Source organism: Mustela erminea, chromosome 5 (assembly GCF_009829155.1).
Source record: "Mustela erminea isolate mMusErm1 chromosome 5, mMusErm1.Pri, whole genome shotgun sequence".
Lineage (NCBI taxonomy): Eukaryota > Metazoa > Chordata > Mammalia > Carnivora > Mustelidae > Mustela > Mustela erminea.
Window position 1 is genome coordinate 49,046,905 of NC_045618.1, and position 24,116 is coordinate 49,071,020.

Below are 24,116 nucleotides of genomic sequence, written 5' to 3' on the forward strand. Positions count from 1 at the left end.
TGGGGGTGGGGGACAAGAAGGGCTTCCTTCAACTCAATGTGAAAAACAGAAAGCCCCTCCAATACCGCCTGGGGCCGAGACTTCGTTCCCCTGAAGGGCCCCATCACCACTTTCTGATGCGGCCGTTAGAATGGGACAAGAATTTGTATTTTCTTCTGCCATCCTGATGCTGCCAGTCAGGGCCACACTTTGAGAACCACTGGCCTCCAGTCAGCAAGGTGCAGTGAAGCCAGGTTGCAGTTAAGTATTTCTAGGGACATGTTCCAGCAAACTCTTTTGGGCAAACTGCCCAAAGAGATCCCGGTCAAGGGGGACACGAAATCATTCTAAACATTCACTTTCATACCTTTTTTTTTTTACAGTTTATTTATTTTAGAGAGAAACGGACAGAGAGAGACAGAGAGACCAAGAGCAAGCATGCCCTGGGGTGGGGGGAGGGGCAGGGAGACCCCAAAGCAGACTCTCAGCTAAGTGCAGAACCCAACGCAGGGCTCCGCTTCATGACCCTGAGCTCGTGACCTAAGCCAGAATCAAGAGTTAGACACTTAACTGACTGAGCACCCCCCCAGGTGCCCCTCATACCTAATTTTTTATTCATTTTTTTTTTTCCTGTTTTCTTATCAAGGACTGCCCTCCCCACAAGTTGTATGAGCTTCAGGCCCCACGTGACCAGGCCTGTGCCTGCTCATAAGACACCCAGCAAGTCTTGCTGTGCAGAACCAGCCAGAGATGCGGGTAGAAGGAGAAGTGCCCTTGAGGCAAGGAAGGGATCCCGCGAGATGGTGGGCTGGTGGGGGCACAGCCTCCGACGATGCCAGCATCGAATGTCTCCTGTCCAGCATGGCCCTTCCTGTGCTGTCTGCTAACAGGAGCCCCTGGTAAGTCCCAGGAGCTGGGTGGTGAGTCTGAGATGTCGAGGGAGTAAGTGACTTGCCCAAGGCTCAGGGCCAACCTCCAACAAACCTGACTCCCCACCTCCCCGCAAAGGGCACCTTTCTCTGTTTCAGCCTCTGGAATGGGCTGGCAGTGCAGCTGGGAGGCCTGAGGGGCCATCTCTGAGAGGCAGGCCTGGAGAGGCTCTCTCCTGGCTCCCCACTCCCCATATGCCCCAGACTTCTCTGAAGAGAGCTGGGACTGACTGGGAGAAGCCCTTCTTGTCCCCCACCCCCAGCATCCCACGGGGTGGCACGGATGGCCAGTGGGCAGTGGTGGTGCCTGCTTTCAGCCACTGACAGGCCTCACACCAGCCACTTTCTCCCCCGCCCCAGGGAACTCCCTCCTGCTGCCCAAATTCACACACAAAGCAAGCAGCAGCCACCAGCCAGGTTGGGCTCCACACTGGTCTTTATTCACACCTCTGCCTGTGGGACCCGGGGCTGGGGACCTCTAAGGGGGCTGCTAAGGGACCCCAACATGAAAGGAGCATCTGAGGCACGGGGCTCCCTGAGAACACAGGAGAGGAGGCAGGGCCTGGGGAAGGCAAGGTAGGAGGCCCCCTGAGATCCACAAGCTCACCGAGCCAGCACTGGCTGGAAAATGAGACTGGTGCGGGCAGCTGTGTGGGCAGATCTGGCCCCAAGACCCGGGGGAAGGTGGGCACTTCATTCCCTACTGGGAATGAAGCTTCCTTTTTCTGGAAGCAGGACTGCGAGCCGAAGGCATGAAATTCAGGCTAAGACAAGGTCTCTGGGGGAGAGCCTCCAGATCCCCCTCCTAACATCCTCCAAAGGCCCCCTGGCCCTGTAATGGGGCTTAGGGCACACTGCAAGTGTTTGAGAATGCAGCATTCAGCTGCAGCTCAGACCTCCTGGTCAGGGTGCCAGGAAAGGGTGCCACAGTTACGGTGAGCAGCAGGGAGACAGCTTCGGGCAGACGGAAACGGCGGTCAGGGGAGTGGGCTGGCCTCTGGCTCTCTCTCGGGGCAGTGCAGCACTCCACGTGACGTGAGTTTGGGTGAGGATCTGCGGCGCACATACACTTCCCGGAGTAGCAGAGGGCGGTGACAGGAGAGAACGATCCGTCCATCCCAAGGCTGCCCCAACAACCAGCACAGACACACTTTGGGCCTAGGTCCCAGCCAGTACAAAGGAGGCCCAGAGGAGGGATGTGCTTTGTTCAAGAATATGCAGGAAGTTAACTTAACCTTTGTAATCCGGCCTCCAGGGTCAGGGCAGGTCTGAGGGGTGAGCCTGGTGGCAGAAGACAAGACCAGTCCCCTCATGGCTGCTGCCCCGCCCACCAGGCCTACTCAGCATGGCTACCAGAAGCCTCCCTAGGAAGACACCAGCCCTGAGCAGTGAGAGTGACCCACTCCAGTCAGATGCACGAGAGGGCAGGGCCCAGACCTTGGCCTGGACATACGGCTTCAAACTATAGCCCAGCCTGAAAAGATCCAAACCAAAAGAGAAACTTGATCCAAATAATTGCATATTACAATGAGGCACTCTGTACATATGCACACACACACACACGCGCACACAACCTGTCCTTGTGCACGTGTTCTCAGTTACCAGTTACACACACATACACACATCCCATCCCTGTGCACAATGTGTATCCCTGTGTTACAACTGCACACACACGGGCAGATACACACGTAGGCGCACACACGCACACACGCACACATACACTCCCTGCTCAGACACACTCTCTGGCCCATCGCCCACCAGGCAGAGCACTGCTGAATGGCTGGTGCCGGGGACTCAGCGTCGGCTGCTGACATGGAGGGTGTAGAAGGCCCAGGGCTCAGGGACATAGATGACACCCGGGTACTTCTTCCTGAGTACAGGGTCATTCCACAGCCAGGCGACCCACAGCGCCACAAGCAGGAGGGTGAGGGCGAAGGAATAAAAGAGGAAGAGGCCGTTGCTGTCCAGGAAGAGGCACTTGCGCTTCTGGTGCAGGACGAGGGCCAGCATGGCGAAGAAGGTGAAGATGAAGAGGATGAAGATCTGGCCCTCGGTGACCAGGTACCTGAAGAGGCCAGTGGGGGCGGTGAGGCTGGCGCTCTCTCTGCCCGGCCTCCCTCCCTGTACCCACATTCCAGGCTGCCTCCTGGTCAGGCAGAGCAGCTCATCTCAGGCGAGGTGGAGGGAAGCGTACTACTTGGAGCCACAGCCCATACTGATTTGGCTTGTACAGTAGCTATTTTTAAAATATGTTGAGTTTGTTACCAACATGTACATAACAGCAGAAAATGTGGATTTCTGGTTTCTTTGGTCACATCAGGCCTCTATTCCTGCTCAACAACTGATTAGAGGAGAAAGCAGCTATCCCCTCTAGAAAGAGAATGGTTCTCTTTGCCACAGTCTCCACCATTTCCTATTGCCTTACTGGATGCCTGCTTGATGCCTTTCTGTTACTGGCTTATTTCCTACAGGCATTTCAGATTGGGAATGCAGCTGCAATTCACGGAGGCTGTCATTACTGTCTCCTTGATGGCTGGGACAGTCTCAGGTCTCCCAGGGTTCTCTGTAGCTCCTAAGGCAGTACCTAGCACATGGCCAGGAATCAAGTCACATCTGTTGGAGGGCTTCAGAGAGGCTGTTTGGTCCATGCCCCTGCCTCTGGAGAGAAACATGACGCTGACCCATTCCGTTCAAGGAATGACAGCTCTGCAACTCAGTGGCTGTGGAACCTCGGGGAATCTGCACGACATCCTGGAGCCTCTGCGTTCTTACTTAGAAAGGGGGAATAAACGGCCCTATCTCTCGAGACGTAAGAGCTGACAAGAGCTGTGTACACCTCTCACTTGGAAAAGCACATTGTTCAACAAATGGCTGCTGTTCCTACTGTGGTTGTCTCAGCACTAACATGCTGCGCACGTCGAACCACTTTCCTTCTTGCTGTGGTTGCCACTCCTTCTTTTTCATCCTGTCCTCAGGGGCATACAGATTGGTCCTGGTTGACCCTCTCCACCCAGCCGGGGACAGACCCAGGAGCGGATCTAGGAAACTGGCCCTAGGAAAGACCCTTTTCATTCTAAGGCAAGCTTCCCATCAGAGAAGGGTCCAGTCCTTTCCCAATGCTCCGGGAAAGCCTGTCCCCAGGGCAGAATTGACAGACATAGGGCCTGGCTGAGGCTAAGTCCTCTGAAATGGGAGAAGAGCTCTGAAAGGCACAAAGAAACCAGGGATGCCTGGGTGGCTCAGTGGGTTAAGCCTCTGCCTTAGGCTTGGGTCATGATCCCAGGGTCCTGGGATGGAGCCCCATATTGAGCTCTCTGCTCAGCAGGGAACCTGCTTCCTCCTCTCTCTCTTTCTCTCTGCCTACTTGTGATCTCTGTCTGTCAAATATTTGGGCTCTCTGCTCAGCAGGGAGCCTGCTTCCTCCTCTCTCTCTCTGCCTGGCTCTCTGCCTACTTGTGATCTCTGTCTGTCAAATAAATAAAATCTTAAAAAAAAAAAAAAAAAGAAAGAAAAGAAAGAAACCAGGCAAGAAACTTCCCCCTTATCTGTCCTTGTCACCCTCATAGTGCTTTATTGTTTATGAAGCCTCTTTTCCTCCTCCTAGATCCTCACCATCTGCTGAGAGGGAGACAAGCAGGGGCTGTCCCAATGTCACAAAGGAGGAAACAGGCCCACAGGACTCGATGGGCTCGATATTACAGGTGGGCTCTACTGGGCTCCACAGTAGCTCTGGGGTTCCAGGAGGTAGGGCAGAAGAGCATGAGAATGGAGAGGAGCACTCAGGCCTGGCTTCCTGGTGACAGAGAGGCTACCACAAAGCAGTGCACCATCTCCACTAGACCCAGGCAGAAGCAGAGCCCAGAGTGGGACTGTGGCCAAGAGGACTTTTTTACCACCCAGCTCCCTGAGTGCCCCCCACCCAGGTCCAAGGTCCACTCACCAATAGTACAGGCCACTGGGCACCACCAGGAGCAGGGCCACCCCTGGCATTGAACTCTCGGCTTTGGTGGGAGTGAAACAACCACTGAAGTACATGAAGAGGATGAGGAAGAAGGGGATGTACCTGCAACAGGGAGGCCGGGGCCTCAGAGGCCCGCCCGCCCGCCCGCCCCAGCGCCCCTCCACCCAGCCCTCGTCCCCACCTGTCCTTGCACCATTCCATGCCGGCAGCATCAGTGTTTACCAAACGCCTGGTTTAGGCCCGGGCACTCATCCCCACCAGACTTCCCCGGGCTGGGGGCCCTGGGGGCGGGTGTGCAGGAAGGAAGCGGGAAGATGAGGCTTGCTCCCTGGCATATGCAAATCAGAGTCTCACAGGCCGTGGAGTGGGGAGGACCCTCCCAAACGGCCCTGACCACCTCACTCCACGTGGGTGTGTGTAGGGGGTGCCTCTGTCTCATGCTGGCACTCCGCACACCCGGGAGAGGTACACCCAGCAGGGCTGAGGAGGGAGAGCCTCCAGGCCCAGGTTTAAAAAAAAAAAAGAGAGAGAGAACCATACCTGCTGGGGTCCTCCAAGGGGCTCTGTGAAGCCCCCTCACCCATAAGCAACCCAGAGCCTCACCCTTCCCTACACACAGCATCTTACCCAAAAGTACCAGCCTCTCCTCTCCACAAAGGCTGCCTCTCCCACACCCCCTTCTCTCAGCTACCTTGTGTCCCCCTCCCACAGCCCCCGTTTGCTCCCAGCCCACCCCCTCTTCCTTCCCAAACATGTCTGGGCAAAGGCCTGTCCAGGGCCCCTGGACTCACTGCCAAGAGGACCAACTTTGCCTGTTTAAAGTGGATCCTGGAGGGCTGCCTGGGGGCTCAGTCAGTTGAGCATCTGCCTTTGGCTCAGGTCATGATCCCAGGATGCTGGGATCAAGCCCTGCATTGGGCTCTCTGCTCAGCGGGAAGCCTCTTCTCCCTCTCCCACTCCCCCTGGTTCTGTTCCCTCTCTTGCTGTCTCTCTGTCAAATAAGTAAGATCTTAAAAGAATAAAAAATAATAAATGGATCCTGGAAACACGACTGTCGGCCTAGTATGACAGGAGCCATCCACCTCACTCAGGGGTGAGGCTACGGGGTGCAGAGCTTGCTGGCGGCTCCCCCACACCCTCTCACTGGCCCCAGCTCCTCCTGTAAGATGTGGGGCAGAACAGACAGCTGCCGGCGGCTGGGGCCCTGGCTCTCCCACGGCTGTGCACAGCTGGGAGGTTTCCACGGCCTTTGGGGTGAAGGGGACCCCTCCCAGGAGTTTCAGAAGCTGGGCAGACAGCCCCTCCCCCCCGTCAGTCCACTTGGCCCTCCTCGGCTTCACCCCTACCTCCACTCCCAAACACCGCGTCCTGACCCAGCGCGGGTCCCCCCTCGGTGCCCACCCACACCCCATGGCAGCGAAAGGGGCGGGACCTAGTCTGCGCTGCGCCCCTCCCCCCCCACCCCGGCAGGCTCTGGCCCGGCCAGGAGACAGCCGCTTGCTGCCCTCTAGTGGCTGCCGCGGGCACCGTCGCGCTGGGACGCGGAGGGCCTGGCACCCCACGATCGTGTAGTGTCCTCTGGGGCCCGACCCGGGGCCCCTGGGGAGACAGCCCGGCTGGCGCTGCCTTCCTGGCCCCGACACTCACCACATGGAGTGGCCCAGGTACTCGTCGTAGTAGTAGAGCAGCTCGAAGGAGTCGATCTGAGGGCGGTGGGCATGGCAGGTGAGAGCAGCAGGTGCGTCAGGGCGGGTGCTGGGGCCCACGCGGCCCACCCTTGACCCGGCCCGGCCCTTCCCCCAGCAACCCTCATTCCCCACCCTAGTCTTGCCCTCTACTGCAGGGCACCCGGGGGGCAGCCAGTCAGGGGCCCCTTCCCGAACTGTCAGAGGCATCATAGCTCAGCGGGTACAGTGCCCTCCCCTAGCAGAACGCTTAGTGGGTCAGGCTCAATGACGGCTGGGGGCCACCTCTCTGGCTTCCAGGACAAACTGTGCCAACAAGGCTTTACATGCTGGGTTGGGGAGGGCGGCTCACCAGCGTCTCTGGCTTGAGGTTCCTGATAATGGGATTCTCCCGGACGGACAGGTGGTGCTGGTAGCCACTGAAGAGCAAGCGGTGGTTCACGGAGTCGCCCACCAGGTGGATGCTGGCGCCCATGACGAAGGTGATGATGCTGAGGTAGATCATGGCACGGGGCAGCGTGCGAGGGGACCGCTCCATGAGCTGGGTGGGGTCAGTGGGGCGCCGGAGAGCGCGATTCAGCCTTCACCACAACAGGAGACAGCCCCTGGTCCCTCCCCCATGCCTGGGGTCCATGGATGCCACCTCTGAAGAGTCACTCCAAACTGGGTCCCTGCAGCAGGCTGAGCCAGCCTCCACAGTCTCCTAGGATCCCCGTGAAGCCAGCATGAGTTGGGAACCAGCACCCCCGTTCCTCAGCACCCCCAGCTGCAGAGGGACGAACTGACTGCCAGAGGTCACACACTGACTCTGTGCTGGCAGTGACAGCCAGGCCTTCAGCACAGGCACCCAGGCCTGGCCCTCTCCCCACTCCCAGCTGGGCCTCTGGATGGCTGGGCTGGTTCAGCGCTGCAGGACCCTCTCATTTCAGAGCCACTGGTCCATGGTAAACACCAAGAAATGTCAGGGAAGTGGGATGGGGAGGATGCTTTGGAAAGGAAACTTTAACTTAAAACTCCTCTGAATCCTAATTTTATACCCTCTTACTTTTGGTGATTAGACACATTTTTCTAGAAACAAAATAATGGGGATGGTAGGTGGCGACAGTTGTTTTAAGAGCCCTTATTTGAACCTGCAAAGCCGGCAGCCCTGGCTAGTTCTGTGCTCCCAGGGTCATCTCCAAGTCCCGGATCCCCAGGCCAGAGTAGAGGTCACCTCTGTTGCTTCCACCTGGACCCTACCTGCCTTCCCGACTTCTCCCCAGACAACCAACCCACTCACTCCCTCTGCCTCAGCCTCCTAAATGTAGTTTCACAGCATGACCCTGTCTTCAGGTCCTTTTGGTTGACCACCTCTTCTACATCATCCCCTGGCACACAAAGCTGATGCCCAAATCAAATATCCCTCCTTGGGGAGGGCCTCTCCATCCCTCCTGGCCAGGCCTCTGGTGTGTCCCTTGATCACAGCCTTCACCCCCCAAGCTCAGGCAGGGTAGGCCTGCGGCCATATCTGCTTCCAGGACTCCCAGGGCTTGGCACCAGCTTCCTGCCAGAGAAGGAGGAAGGAATGAGGGTGGGAAGGGAGGGCAGGGAGCCGGGGACTGTACCTTGAGCAGGAGGAAGGGCGTGATAATGTTGTAGGCCATGTGGAAGTAGTCCCCCACGCTGGGCTTGTTGAGTGGAAACCATTCGAGAGGGAACACCAGCTGGGGAGCAAAGGGAGGAATGGTGTTCACCCAGGCAGAGCCCCACAAGGCCCTCAGGGAGTCAGCCCCCACCTCCTCCACACACACTTAACTCTTTTTGTGATCTATGGGGATCCTCTGGGCAGCTCTGGGGTACCCAGAGAAACTGAGTCCCAAAGAAGATAAATGGACCTGTCCCCAGGCATACTAGTAGATGCAAATCCAGGGCCTGACTCTGGGCCCCCACCCTAAACGGGTACTAAATAAATGTCCCTGGTACCGGTCTGGGAGCTGGAGGCTGATTTAGGACTTCATGGTGATGTCTGGCAAGTCCTTCTCTTCTACAGGCCTTGGTTTCCCCATATGCAACATAAGAGATGTGACCTAGGTGGTCTCCTTGGGCCCTTAGGGGTCTGACAGTTCAGGTCCTATGATGATGAAAAGGTCTCCTGACCACGAGGCCCCATGCTGTATGCACTGAGCAGATGGACTGCAGGCGGACTGCTTCCAAATCAGGTCAAAAGCGTCCATTAGGAAACAAGGAGAAAGTAAGTGAGTCCTACAAATCAGCTTCAGTGCTTTCTTTCTCACCTTCCCTGAGATAGGAGGCAGGCCAGGGGCAGTTCCTCTGCCTGGGAAGCCCTCTCTTACTGGTCTGCCCCAGTGAGTCCTGGCCGTGTCAGGGTCAGTGTGAAAACCCCCGTGCAAAGTCAAAACATATTATGACCCCCAAAACTACACTTCCAGCATCTGTTCATTGAGAACACAGGCAATGACTACAAGTTTCAATCCAAATTATAAATATTTATCTCTTGGGGCGCCTGGGTGGTTCAGTGGGTTAAAGCCTCTGCCTTCAGTTCGGGTCATGATCCTAGGGTCTTGGGATTGAGCCCCACATCAGGCTCTCTGCTCAGCGGGGAACCTTGGTCACATCTCTTATGTTCCTCCTCTCTCTCTGCCTGCCTCTCTACCTACTTGTGATCTCTGTCAAATAAATAATGAAAAAAAAAACTTTAAAAAATAAAAAAATAAATTTATCTCTTTTAACTCAGAAATGCCATGCTGGGTGCCTCAGTGGGTTAAAGCTTCTGCCTTCTGCTCAGGTCATGATCCCAGGGTCCTAGGATTGAGCCCTACATCGGGCTCTCTGCTCAGCGGGGAGCCTGCTTCCCTTCCTCTCTCTCTGCCTAATTGTGATCTCTGTCAAATAAATAAATATAATCTTAAAAAAAAAAAAAAAGCCATGCTTGTTAAAACTAACCCGCAGGGTTAGTTCAGGGTCTGTTCCTGACACAGGGTCTGTTCCTCTCTTTCTTTCTTACTCAGTGTGTATCTCTGTATCTTCATCTATATCAAGATAGATATGTTGGATATATAAACCACATCTTCTTTATCCATCCATTTGTTGATGGACACTTAGGGTGCTTCCATCATTGGGCTATTATAAATAGCGGGGTACATACCTTTTTGAATTGGGGTTTTCATTTTCTTTGGGTAAATACCCAGTAATGGATATTTACTGGATTGTATGGTATTTCTATTTTTAATCTTTTTTAGGAAACTCCATACTGTTTTCCCCAGTGGCTGCACCAATTTGCATTCCTACCAACAACACATGAGGGTTCCCTTTTCATCCCATCCTTGCCAACACATTACCCAGCCATAAAAAGAATCTTCCCATTTGCAGCAATAATGATGGGCCTAGAGGGCATTATGCTAAGTGAAATAAGTCAGAGAAAGAAAAATGCCATGTGATTTCACTTATATGTGGTATTAAAAAAACACAAATTTCAATGAACAAACAAACACAGAAAGAGAATCATAAATACAGAGAACAAACTGGTGGTTGCCAGAGGGGAGGAAGTTGGGGGATGGGCAAAACAGGTGGAGGAGACTAGGAGGCACAAACTTCCAGTTATCAAATACATAAGCCACGGGGCTGAAAAGTACAGGATAAGAAACAGCGTCAGTAGTGCTGAAATGGTGCAGTACGATGCCCACACTTAGTATGGCACGGCATGATGTACAGAACTGTGAGGTCACTATGTTGCACACCTGAAACTAACGTAACACTGTATGTCAATTATACTTAAATTTCTTTAAAAAAGATACATACAATGGCTGAAATACTCTTTGTGATAGCAAAATACTAGGGACAGGCTGACTCTTCAACTAATGAGGACAAGCTCAATATATCACAGGGCATCTTTGCTACAGCAGGTGAAGTAGCCATTATCAGAAATAACACCTGATAGCTACCGACAAGGGAAGGCAGCCATCGTGTATTCTAAAGTAAAGCTAGCAAGTTGTAGAGCGCGGCATAAAGTAAGATCTCATCTCTGTTAGAAAAGGAAAAAGAATATATAATATGTTTGCAGAAGCAGAGAAAGGGGTGGGTGCCTATGCCCCCAAACCGTCAGGGGTGGGCCTGGAAAGGGAGACTCTAACACTTCTGCATACACCCAGGCATTACTGACTTGTTACAACCACTACACACTACTTTTATAACTCGCACGAGTTCGGTTTTCGTTATTACAGATACGAGAATGTCGTGCCTACATTTCAAAAGCTCCAGTGTATATGTGGGCTTCTCAAATGTATACTCTCCTAACAAGCCCACTGATGTTGCGGGGCGGGCTGTGGCAGGGACTCACCCTGCAGGAGACCACCACGGCCAGCTGTGGCTGAGTCCTAAGGAGCAAGAGCAGGGGACAGCCGGGAGCCCGCCCCAGGCCTCATTTTCCCCTCTCCACAGCATCAGTGTGATGCGCAGCTCCTCTGGCCCCCAGCCCGTGGGACTTCATGGCAGAACGGGGCTGGGAGCAGCCAGGCCAACCAGCCTCTTTAGAGATGAGAGAAACAGAGGCCAGCAGACAGTGCCTTGCCTAAAATCACCCACAGAGGTAACCAAGTACACTGACTCCTGGCTCTTTTTTTTTTCTTTCTCCCACGCTTAAACAGCACGTAAGCCTTACAGAGTCTGCAGGAAGGAGAATCATCATCCACCCCAAACCCACAGTGCAGCCAGAATGGCTTTTTTCAAAATTTTTTTCTAAATATTTATTTATTTGAGAGACAGAGAGCGAGCGCATGCGCATGCGCATGCGCATGCAAGAATGAGCCGGGGCAGGGAGAAAATCCCAAGCAGATTCTGAGCTGAGTGTACAGCCTGATGCGGGGCTCGATCCCAGGACCCTGAGATCCTGTCCTGAGCCAAAATCAAGAGTCAGCTGCCTAACGGACTGAGCAACCAGGCACTCCAGAAGAGCTTTTCGTAATCCCCTTCCAGTCTCTGACCCATGTGTACAAGGTGTTGAGACTGTCACTGACCTGCAGTCACAGGGTACGCACACCACTGCCACACCTCTCCTCTCCGAGGGCAACCTGGGTTGCTGGCTGCTCTAGGGCGCTTAGAGCTGCTCTAGGGCACCTAGGATTCCTGTGTCATGGCCAGATAATGTTTTCTATACCAGATACCAAAAGTTGTTCTACTCAGTCCCTACCGCTGGACACTGAAGTCACGTCCGAGGTAAGCAACGCTGCAGTACAGAGGCTATTGTCTTCTTGTTGATTACACTTTTCAGGGTAGATTCTTGGAAGGGGTCTTACTGGTTCAGGAGGGATGAACATCTTAGGGTTCTGGATATATCCATGACAGGAAGGGGGTAGGCTCTGGGACTGGATACCTATGTGCTGATGCTGGTTCTTCCACATGCTACTTGGGTGACCCTAAGTCAGTGAGCCAGTGACTTGCCCTCTCTATCCTGAGTCTTCCCATCTATAAAACTGAGATTAGTAAGAGGGCTGAGCTGAGGATTCAGTAAATTTAAACACATACAGAGTTTAGAACAGAGTGAACACTCAGTGTATGTTAACCACGATTTCTACTTTCCCATTATTATTATTATGATCGTTGTTCCTTCAATAAAAGTGCACTGAGGAGTGCCTGGGTGGCTCAGTTGGTTGAGAGTCTGACTCTTGATTTCAGCTGTGGTCATGATCTCGGGCTCCTCAGATCGGCTCTGCATCAGGCTCCATACTCAGCAAGGAGTCAACTTAAGATTCTCTCTCTCCCAAAAGGGAAACCTCCTACACTGTTGGCGGAAATGCAAGCTGGTGCAGCCACCTGGAAAACAGCATGGAGGTTCCCCAAAAAGTTGAAAATAGACCTACCCTACGACCCAGCAATCGCACTACTGGGTACTTACCCCAAAGATACAAATGTAATGACCCGAAGGGGCACGTGCACCCGAATGTTTATAGCAGCAATGTCCACAATAGCCAAACTATGATGTTCATCAACAGATGAATGGATAAAGAAGATGTGGTGTATATATATGGAATACTATGTAGCCACCCAAGGAAATGAAATCTTGCCATTTGCAACAATGTAGATGGAACTAGATGGTATTATGCTGAGCGAAATAAGTCAATCAGAGAAAGACATTATCACAGGATCTCAATGATATGAGGAATTTGAGAAACAAGACAGAGGATCATAGGGGAAGGGAAGGAAAAAAAACCAAGATGGGACTGGGGAGGGAGACAAACCGTAAGAGACTCTTAATCTCAGGAAACACACTGAGGGTTGCTGGGCGGGGGAGCAGTGGGGTTAGGATGTGGTGGCTGGCTGATGGACATGGGGGAGGGTATGTGTTGTGGTGTGTGCTGTGAATTGTGTAAGACTGATGAATCACAGACCTGTACCCCTGAAACAAATAATACACTATATGTTAATTTAAAAAAAGGAAAAAAAGATTCTTTTTCCCCTCTGCCCCTCCCCCACTCATGTGTGCACACCAGTGCACTCTCGCTCTAAAATAAATCAATCTTAAAAGAAATAATAAAAATAAAAATCCAGGAAGCACTTATGCTAGGCACTGTTCTCGGTGTCTAGGTGTCATCTTGACAAAGTGCTTTCCAAAAGGGCTTTGCTAATGTGCTTATTACTAGCAGGTACAAGATGTCTGTTCCAATGCTGGATATGGTTATTGTCCACACACGTACACACAAATTAACAACTTGGTTCATGGTGATGTCTCACTCAATTTATTCACATTCTGTTACCTATTTATCTATCTACCTATGTCCTTATTACAAGCCAGGGGCTTGGGTGCTCTTCCAGTATTAATCTCTCTGGAGGCCACCACTGTCCACTGATGCATGGAATATCCTGGAGGGAAGGGCATGGTGGCATGAGATAGCACTAGGACTTACCTGAGGCTCAGAGTCACACATAACATGCAAGATCAGCCTATACTCTTTACCTCCAGAAAAACGATATTATACCAAGGCCATGGGGATGCTCTGCTTTCTTTCTCTCACCCCATGGTATGACTTGGTGATTTGGTTAAACCCGGGTGTAAGGCGTCGGGGAGGGGAGTGCACAGCATTCCTGTTTAGAGCCACCAGTTCCCTGTGAGAGTCAGGGCACAATATGACTATGCAGGCCCCCAGGACCCCGGCTTGCTGACACAGTCACAGAGCTAGAGGACATGTAAGCATCCAGGCCTATTCTTGCAGTTTACTATAGGGAAAGTGACTTGTCTAAGGTCCCTTAGCTAATTTAAGTCACACTGTGTCCTCACTGCTGACAGGGGCTCTGTCCATGGCTTCACACTCACCATGGCAATGGGGCGGCCAAAGTCCAGAATCCAGTTCTGCAGGGTGAAGTAGAACCAGAGGTCAAGGTGGAAGGGAGCTGTGCCAGCAGCTTCGTCAGCCTTGACGGCACTGTGCCTGGGAAGAAACCAGACAATAGGGGTCAGCTCTCCTCTCCTCCCATGAGAATCTTCCCCCTGAGATGAGCCACAGAGAGGTATGGGGATTGGAGGGCAGGAGGATTAATTTCTAGAAAGAGTTTTGTTGGAAATACTGGCTCCGAGGCCAAGGGGAACGTGTCTTGGGAATGGACTCTGGCTGCCCTGATGTTAGCTTAGCTTCTCTGTGATTCAGGAAACTGCCAAACCAGAATGGGGCACTCTCACCTCCAGAATGACCGGAAAAGGAAATGGGTCAAAGGATGCAGTGTGGGTGAAGAATGGGAATCATGATGATGGATGACAGCAGTGAGTCTGTATCACACACTTACTATAGTCCAGGCACACCACAAGCATTATTTCATTTAACTCTTTTCATCCTCACAGAAATCCTTGGAGGTTGGAATATTACCCCCATTTTACACAGCCAAATATTTAAGCCTAAATGATTAGGCTCCATGGTATCTCTGCCATCATGTCCACAGTGACTGGGCCACCAGAAGAGCATGAGACCTGAGTTGAACCAGTCAGAGCCCTCTAATGAGATCAGCCTTATAGACCACAGACTGGGATCAACGGGCCCTTTCCCTCAGTTCCTGAACGAGGAGGAAGTAAGAACGGGGCTGCTGGTGTTACTCTTCTCACTAAACCACAGTGCAATGAGGCAGCAGGGGACAAGCTAATGCAAGACACACGGCAAGCAGTGGAATGCCATCTGACAACACGTCTTTGGATGCCTGTCCCTCCTGCAAAGCAGTTAGCCAACTGCTTTTTGCAGAGGAGCTGAAGTTCAAAGACCAGTGCACATGCCACCTCCTCCAGGAAGGCTTCCCTGATGAAGCTTTTCCCAAAGCCCCACCAGCCGCATTATAGGGGTGCGTCATCTCTAACTCTCAGTCTAGCCATGACATCATGGGCCTGGAGTTTTGCTTTTACCCAGCCCCTCAAGAAGAGGAGTGACTTTTAAGGTTCTCTCAACTCACCCACCTCCTCATCACAGTCCAAATCCTCTTTACAATGTCCTGACACATCTTGCACGCCTCCAGCGACAAGCAGCCTGCTACTTCCTGAGATGATTGAGGTGTGAGTTTTATTGTTCTCTCTGTGCCAAGAATGGAGCTGTGTGAGTGGCCCATGTTACCCGGAGTTCTCAGCTCAGCTCCTGGTTTATGTTTAGCGATTACTGGCTGATTTAGAACCATCTCAAGGCGCGACTGGGTGGCTCAGGTGTTAGGCATCTGCTTTCAGCTTGGGTCATGATCCCAGGGTTCTGGGATTGAGCCCCACATCAGGCTCCGCCCTCAGAGGGAAGCCTGCTTCTCCCTCTCCCACTCCTCTTGCTTGTGTTCCCTCTCTCTGTGTCTGTCAAATTAATAAATAAAATCTTTTAATTAAAAAAAGAGGAGCACCTGGGTGGCTCACTCAGTTGAGCATCTGCCTTCGACTCAGGTCATGTTCCCAGGGTCCTGGGATCGAGTCCACATCAGGCTCCCTGCTTGGTGGGGAGCCTGCTTCTCCCTCTCCCTCTGCTGCTCCCCCTGCTTGTGCTCTCTCTCTCTCAAATAAATAAATAAAATCTTTTAAAAAAGAAAAAATTAGAAGAAAAATTAAACCATCTCAATTACTAGTTATTCATTCTTTTTACTGGCAGATACTAGCTGAGAGGCAGCGACATGAAGGTCTTCCTCTTCTCAGGGCTACTGTTGCTTCTGTAATCCTTTTCAGCCAATTGAAGAATGGCCCACAGTGGGCTGGTAGAGCAGCCCAGAGGCAGAGGGGCAAGCTCCTGGGGAGGGGGTGTGTGTGGGGGGTTCTCATCATCCTCTGATGGCAGGCATCCTCTGACGGGGTGGGGGGGTGGGCCTTTCTTGGGTCAACTAAGCCTTCCTGTCCCTTCTACTTGGTGCCGCGCCACCCCCACCCCCCCAACTGAGTACTGTGCTTCACCTGCATCATCTCACCGAATGCTCGCAGCAATACCGGGAGGTCGGTCCCCTCTTGTGTGATGGATGAGGGTACTGAGGCTTACAGGGGCTGAGTGCTTCAATCACCCCCACAGTAAGGCTCTAAATCAACGACTCCTTTGGTCAGTCTATTTCCCACTCCATGCTTCTAGTAAGAGATGATGTTTCCTTGGCCACAGGGAATGCCGGCGACCTAAGCCAGCCCAGGAGGACTTTACCAACTAGAGTTGGTGGAAGGAGTGCCTTTCTTTCTGGGATGCTTAGGATGCAAGTTCAGGGCTGCCTGTGGCCCAAGGTACCAGCCTCAAAGGACAGTCAGGCAAGAACGAAGCCTGCAGAGAAGACCAGGGGAAAGGAAGAGGTAAAGCCCTGAGAGTTCTGGGCAGCCCCCATGTAACGAGTTGGCCACAAGAGCTAATACATTCCTTTTTGCTAAGGGCACTATAGTTCACACTGGCTTTATGTCACTTGCAACCCAGGGGTTTTGAACAGCATAATAAATTCAAACCTATATGAACTCAAGAACTGTGTTTCCTCTTCTGTATTATAATAAACTATGTGCCATATGAAGAGATCAAGACAGAGAGGGTCAGTAAGGCCTGGAGTGGCAGGCAAGGCCTGCATGAAGGAAGAGAGCCTGAAAGCAATTAAATAAATAAAATCTTAAAAACAACAACAACAACAACAAGGCGCTGCATGGAGGTGAAGGCCTGGGCTTATTAACAGAGAGGAAGAGAAGTAAGGGACTAGCTGGGCTTCAGAATGGGCAGATAGAAACTCACTGTCAGGACTGCTCGGAGATGGGTCTGAGCGGAGGGACTGTCTTAGAGGGTCCACCTGCCCTTCCTGCCCTGTCAATCAAGGCCTCAAAAAGCAGATGGTGAGGGCACCTGGGTGGCTCAGTGGGTTAAAGCCTCCGCCTTCGGCTCCGGTCATGATCCCAGGGTTCTGGGATCGAGCCCCACATCGGGCTCTCTGCTCAGCAGGGAGCCTGCTGAGAATAGATGAAAAGAACCATCCTCTCTCTCTGCCTGCCTCTCTGCCTACTTGGGATCTCTGTCAATTAAATAAATAAAATCTTAAAAACAACAACAACAAAAAAACAGATGGTAGAACCTCCAGGCCTGAAGAACTTGGTAGGAGAAAGAGGATAACAACCCTCAGTGTTTTATTCTGGAAACCTCCAAATTGGGCAAGGAGTAGGATGTTTGCTACAGAGGAGAGAAGTATTTTGAAAGCCTGGGAAGCACTTAGATATGGGTCTCTGGAAGCTGTGGATACCTAGCATACACTAGGGGGTCAGTAACTGTTTCCTCCTCTACCCAAGGGGGCATCTCAGCTAACGGGGATCCCTGTCAGTAGTCCAGCCTGGTTTAGCAGTCAGGAAGAAAAAGGGCAGATACAGGGCACTCGACTTGGAAATCAAGACTGGTTAGCATCTGACTGGTTTTCTTCTGTTGGGACTGTGACCACCGGAAGCAGATTAGGGAGGGTGAAGGCATCCTCTCCCCTAGTCCTTGTCCTGGGGATGAGCAACCTCAAGCCTGTCCCAAGTTCCTGACCACAGACTTCACATACTGGGCCCCCAGCCTGTGCCAGCTCTTGATCTCAGTCATCAGAAACTGCAGCCGAGAACACCAGTGAATGGCAGGTAACCCAAGACAAGGATGGCCTTCTCTCCCCTCCACAGCTTTACGAGTCTACCATATGGGGGGACCTGATACCATGACAGGTGGGGAATACAAAACATACAGCTGAAATATTCAAAGCAGTCAGCATCTGCAGGACTGTCTGGCAGAAAAGGAAGGAGTCAGTCATGGTGGAGTCAAGCAGTGACTCATAAATGGGAACTACAGAAGGATTAATTTCGGTTCTACATAGAGAATGGTAAAATACCTGACACGATGGAAAGCCTGAACAAGAAAATGAAGGCAAATAATAAGAGGGGAAAAGATAAGGCAATTAGAAACCCCAGGAAAAACAAAAAACAATATAAGACAGCATATGGCACTGTTAAACATTCCTCGGCTTTGTAGAGAAAGTTTACATAGCTTGACTAACAAAAACACTGTATACAGACTTTCAAAGTTTAGAATCCATGCACACCCAAAACATGGAAGACAACTATGCCTAAGAACAGCAGGTAAATACCATTAACCTTGAGAACATGAGAGTAGAACTAAAGAGTATATGCGTTAGAGGAGAGGGTAAGAAAAGTCAAATGTTAGGGTAGGGGACTATTACTCTCCTCTGAAAAAGGAATCAAGAGATAGCACCCATACTTCCCAAGAAAGGAAATAATGGTGTATGCATGTCCCCTAAGGCTACAAAGGTTAACAGAAGAACTAAGAATAGTTTAAAAACTGAGAATAGAAGAAAAGAAACATCTTGTGAAGATGAGGGAGGTAGAAGTGAGGCAAATCTAACAGGAAATCAGCAAATATTATCTTAGAAGCTACAAATGATAAATCAAGGGGCACCTAAGTGGCTCAGCTGGTTAAGTGTCTGCCTTTGGCTCAGGTCATGATCATGGAGTCCTGGGATCAAGCCCTGTATCAGGCTCCCTGCTCAGTGGGGAGGCCGCTTCTCCCCCTCCCACTGCTGCTCCCTCTGCTTGTGCATGTGCGCCCCCCCCATAAATAAATAAATTTTTAAAAAAAATGATAAATCAAGAAATGGCAGTAAAGCATAGCTTTTAAGAATATGGACTTCGCCAATGGGAAAAAGACAGTCTCTTCAACAAATGGTGTTAGGAAAATTGGACAGCCACATGCAGAAGACTGAAACTGGACCATTTCCTTATACCATATACAAAAAAAAGACTCAAAATGGATGGAAAACCTCAATGTGAGACAGGAATCCATCAAAATCCTTGAGGAGAACACAGGCAGCAACCTCTTCGACCTCAGCCACGGCAACTTTTGCCTAGAAATCTTGCCGAAAGCAAGGGAAGCAAGGGCAAAAATGAAGTACTGGGACTTCATCAAAATGAATCGCTTTTACAAACAGCAAAGGAAATAGTCAACAAAACTGAAAGACAACTAACAGAATGGAATAAAATATCTGCAAATGACATATCAGATAAAGGGCTAGTATCCAAAATCTATAAAGAACTTATCAAACTCAACACCCAAAGAACAAACAATCCAATCAAAAACGGGCAGAGGACATGAACAGACATTTCTGCAAAGAAGACATGCAGATGGCCAACAGACACATGAAAAAGTGCTCCACATCACTCAGTATCAGGGAAATACAAATCAAAACCACAATGAGATACCCCCTCACACCAGTCAGAATGGCTAAAATTAACAAGTCAGGAAATGACAGATGCTGGCGAGGATGCGGAGAAAGGGGAACCCTCCTACACTGTTGGTGGGAATGCAAGCTGGTGCAGCCACTCTGGAAAACAGCATGGAGGTTCCCCAAAAAGTTGAAAATAGACCTACCCTACGACCCAGTAATTGCACTACTGGGTATTTACCCCAAAGATACAAATGTAGGGATCCGAAGGGGCATGTGCACCCCAATGTTTATAGCAGCAATGCCCGCAATAGCCAAACTATGGAAAGAACCTAGATGTCCATCAACAGATGAATGGATAAAGAGGATGTGGTATATATATACAACAGAATACTATGCAGCCATCAAAAGAAATGAAATCTTATCATTTGCAATGACCTGGATGGAACTAGAGGGTATTATGCTGAATGATATAAGTCAATCAGAGAAAGACAAATATCGTATGATCTCTCTGATATGAGAAATTTGAGAGGCAGTGCAGGGGGAATGTGGGGCGTAGGGAAGGAGAAAATGAAACAAGATGGGATCAGGAGGGAGACAAACCATAAGAGACTCTTAATCTCACGAAACAAACTGAGGGTTGCCGGGGGGAGGCGGGTACAGATGGGGTGGCTAGGTGATGGACATCGGGGAGGGTATGTGCTATGTTGAGTGCTGTGAAATATGTAAGCCTGACGATTCACAGACCTGTACCCCTGGGGTAAATAATACACTATATCTTAATTTTTTTAAAAAAGGATATGGACTTCAGAGACCACCTACGTTCATATCCTAGCTTTGCTACCAATCAGATCTTGAGCAAGTTCCTAAACCTCTCTTGGGCCTCAATGTTCTCATCTATAAAATGAGTGGTAACAGTAGATCCTATCTCAAGAGCTGTGGTTGAATTATTACATGCAAAACTTTAGAGTGGGCTCTGGTTCATGGAAAGTGTTACAAAGTATTTGTTGATATTTAAAATATGAATTTAATTCTAGCAGAAACAGCTAAGAGAGGCTATATAGTTACCTCTGGTGCCAGGGAAAGGTGGAACGGAGAACCACTGCTTTTTACTCTAAGCCCTTCTGTGCTATTTAACAACAGGCATGTATTACTTTGATAGCAATACAGAAACTATCAACAGAGCAAGCAGAAACCGGAATGGGCTACTTTGAAAGATAGCGAACCCTGTGTCATTAGAGGCATGTAAGCAAAGCATGGATACAGCGGAGGAAGTCCAAGCATCTTAGGAACCGGACAGGTTGATTCTATCTACTGTCTTAAGCAACAGTGATACTGAAAATGGTCCTACAGGTACGCTACAAGGGTGGTGGGGAAACCCTGGAAGTGAGTCAGTCCTTGTGCCACCCCCAGGGAGCACCCTGGCTGGAAGTGAGCTCCTACAGGAGGAAAGATGAGCACTACTCCTCAGCAGCCCAAGTGGAACAGAACAGAAGCCCTGGGTTTAGACCCTGGCTCTTGCCAGCAAATGATGTCACCTCCCTGGGCCTCAAACACAAAACGTTTTTGCACATATACAAAATATGTATATGTTTCCACATACAAAACAGGAAAAAGACTGAGTCAGATACTGCATATGGAAGCCCCACATATGAGATAAAGTGGGATCATATCTGATACCCACAGGTTGTTCTAAATGGGCCACCACCGTTCAGGGCAGTCAAAGATCCCCAAGTTGAAGAGGATCCAGAACCCAGATGACCCTCAGTAGCAGGATAAAGAGCTATCAGCACAGCCAAGTCTCTCAGACTTCCTCCCTCATACCAAATCATACCACCAAATTCCTAAAATTGACTCTGAGCACACTCCTGCTCAAAAACCTTCCATGGCTCCCCTGTGCTTACCAGAAAAAGGCTGCATTTTTAACCTACCATTTAGGGCTGGAACTAGAGTGAGGCAAGTGAGGCACATAGGGCTTAACATTTAAGTAGGCATAGGGTGCTTGAGAGTGAGCGTCTCCTTAAATTTCCTTAAAACCTGCAGTCTAGGCCTTCACTCTAGTCCCAGCCGTGCTGCCAGGAAAGGCCCTTCCCAGTCAGTCCGCTTCCCCTGGCCGCTGTACACCTGAAAGCTCCAGAACCACTGACCACTTGACTCTCCCCAAACTTTCCACCACACCTCCCTCCACTGGAAGAGGCTTTCCTCGGAGTCCTCTATTGAATACTCGGAGACTAAGCTCAAGTGCCACCTCCTCCACGAAGCATTCCAAGATGACCTCTCAGCCTCTCTGGCTTCCCGTCGCCCACCCCTTTCATGCCTCCACAGCACGGGGCACACCAAAGATGCTTTCTGGCCCAGGATGAAGGCTGAATGGAGGGAAAGACTAAAAGGTGGTTTCCGAGCTTCTTCTGCCCCTCCTGGTCTCAACTACATAAACCTGTAACTTCTTCCCCTTAGTGAGAGAAGGGAACAGCCAAACGAGTGCGAAAAGCCCTTCGTCGTTCTTTCTCAGGAAGGGAGCTTCCACACACTTCACTGTCTCCCGAATCTCCATTCTCACATTCTTGGGATAAGAAGCGCGCCTCCCCACCGACACCAAAATCCAACTCCTATTCCGCTTGGAGGGACCCCAAGAGCTCGGTGGCGCCCAGGGCGTGCAAGTGCGTTGCGGGCAGTGTGCGCCGGGAACCTGGGGCACGCCTCCCCCACCCCGAATTTCTTGGACCCCTAGACGAGTATCGTCAGAGGCTTGTCCCAAGCCGGCCCGGGAGGCGGGGGCTGCGAGCCTGCCTGGTCCCGGGGCGTCCCCAGGAAGAGAAAGGGCTGTGGAGACGCGGTCCAGGCGCCAGGGCACAGCGAGTGCCGCGCAGAGTAATCGGACTCCGGCGGCAGTCCCAAGCCCACCCGGGGCTTCTCCAACCCGGTCCCTGCCGCCCGCCCCGCGTCACGTGGGGGCCGCGGCCTCGCTCCCCGCGCCGGCGCGCGCCCACCTAGCCTGCAGGAAGGAGGCGCCAGGCTGCGCGGCCGCGCCACCCGCCGCTCCCGGATGCTGCCGCCTCCGCGCCGCTGCCTCCATGGCTGCCCCGCCGGCGACCGGGGTCTCGGCCCGCTTTCCGACTTGCGGAAGCACTGTGCCGGCCCCGCGGCAGCGGCAAGCGCAGACACCGAGCGGGGGGCGGACCGGAGCGGATGGGGGCGTACGTGCGAGGGAGCGCGCAGGCCGGGAAGCACGGGCGGGGGCGGGGCCGGGGCGGGGGCGGGGCTCTGGGGGGGCGGGGCCGGCGCCGGCGGGGAGGGAGGAGAGGGACGCGGGGAGGGACTGATGGAGCCGGGGAGGCGGAGCGCGCCCTGCCAGGGCTTCAAGGGACTTCCTGGTGGTGGCGTTCCCGGCGGGGAGCGGTGCCGTGCCCTGCGCGCGCGACGCTTGTAGTGTGGCCCTGTGGGGGCTGGGCGTTCCTGGGGTCGCCGATGACGTCTGGGAGAGAATCTTGGCCTTGGCTGGCTGAGGCCGGGATACTGGTGGAGCGGGGCTAGGGGGGCGGCATAGGGACCTGGGGTAAGACTCGCTTGATCCAGAGGCTAAGGCTGGATTTCCCTTGTCCTTGAGGACAGGGGCGGGGGGCGGGGGGGGGGCGGAATTATGTCCTCCCACCCTGCGCTACGCGCTTTCCTTTTTCAGATGGAAGATGTCGCTTCATAAAATGACACCTCTATGGCACTTGACGCTAGGAATTAAATAATGGGCGGGATTAGAGGGTAGGGCAGAGAGGAGCCGCGAATTCGTAACAAGTCGGGGTGACCTGGAGTGGATTGATGCAGATTCGATTTATGGATTTGTCACTCTCCTGGACTTTGTGGCTTTGGAAAAGTCACTTGCTCTCTCTCCCTTCCAAATATGTATTAACTCCCTGCTGTGAGCAGCTCACCCTGCCGACAAGAATGACAAACCCAGCTCTAGTAAGGCCTACACTGGTGGCGGGAAGGGGGCATTGGTAAAGGGTGTGGTGAGAAAAGTACTGAGGTGTGAATATAGACTTGGAGAGGGTGGAATCAGACCCGGCTTCTGGAAGACCAACATCCCAGTTGTGACTTTGGACTTCTGAGCTGACAATGAAGTCTGAGCAGCCGTGGAGGGAACACAGGGAGTGTAGCAAAGTGTTCCAGGCAGAGGGAGCAGCCAGGCAGGAGGCTTAGCATCTAGAGAGAAGCTGTTGTCTGGAGGAAAGAAAATTTCAGCCAGAGCAGCACAGTGCAGGAGGAAGGGCAACGGGAGGTGGCCTGGGAAAGGGTTCAGATGAAGAGGGCCTCTGTCCTGGGAACAACTGGAAGCAGTTCAAGAGTTCTGGGGTAGGGAAGTAGCACCATCATATTTGCATTTTAGTGTGGGGTAGATGAGAAGAGGCAGGACCAGAGACCCCCAGGTGGAGCACATGACGTGCATTTGTTCTAGTGAGGGTCCTGCACTGCTAGCAGCCACGGCAGCAAGGAGAAAGTTGATGACCTCAGGTGTATGGAGGGTACCATGGTGGTACCTTGGGTGTCAGGGGTGAGGAGAGAAAAGCTCAGGCTCTCGCTAGGTTCGAAAGCTGAGTGCGTGGTGGAGGCGTCCTCTGGGAAGTAGATTAAAGCAAGTTTAGGATAAATGAGAATTCTTCCTTGGAAGAATACTTGAGGTGGGTCAGGAAGGCTGTTGGGCCCACGGATCTGAAGCTTAGGCCAGACCTAGGAACAGGGCAGACTGACTCGTGAATCGTGAATTGGGAATACAGATGGTAATCTTACTCTAAGAGGCTGCTTGGGGAAAGAATAAAGGGCAAAGCCCGAGAACAATCAGGAAGCAGACTGCCTGGGTTTCAATCCTGATATTGGTCCTAACTAGCTGTGACACTCGGGTAAATTGCTCAACCCCTCCCA

The 24,116-nt window shown here is 51.9% G+C and overlaps 1 protein-coding gene across 1 annotated transcript; it reads right to left on the reverse strand.

The window, feature by feature from the left end:
- Positions 1–1,326: 1,326 nt before the first annotated feature.
- Positions 1,327–22,370, reverse strand: CLN6 (CLN6 transmembrane ER protein). The gene is made up of 7 exons (XM_032343007.1): positions 22,193–22,370; positions 13,861–13,975; positions 8,159–8,257; positions 6,907–7,095; positions 6,517–6,572; positions 4,849–4,971; positions 1,327–2,973 (listed from the first exon to the last, which is right to left on the reverse strand). The coding sequence occupies exons 1-7, from the start codon at positions 22,276–22,278 to the stop codon at positions 2,703–2,705; spliced, it is 939 nt and encodes a 312-aa protein (XP_032198898.1). The 5' UTR covers positions 22,279–22,370; the 3' UTR covers positions 1,327–2,702.
- Between the last annotated feature and the right edge of the window lie 1,746 nt (positions 22,371–24,116).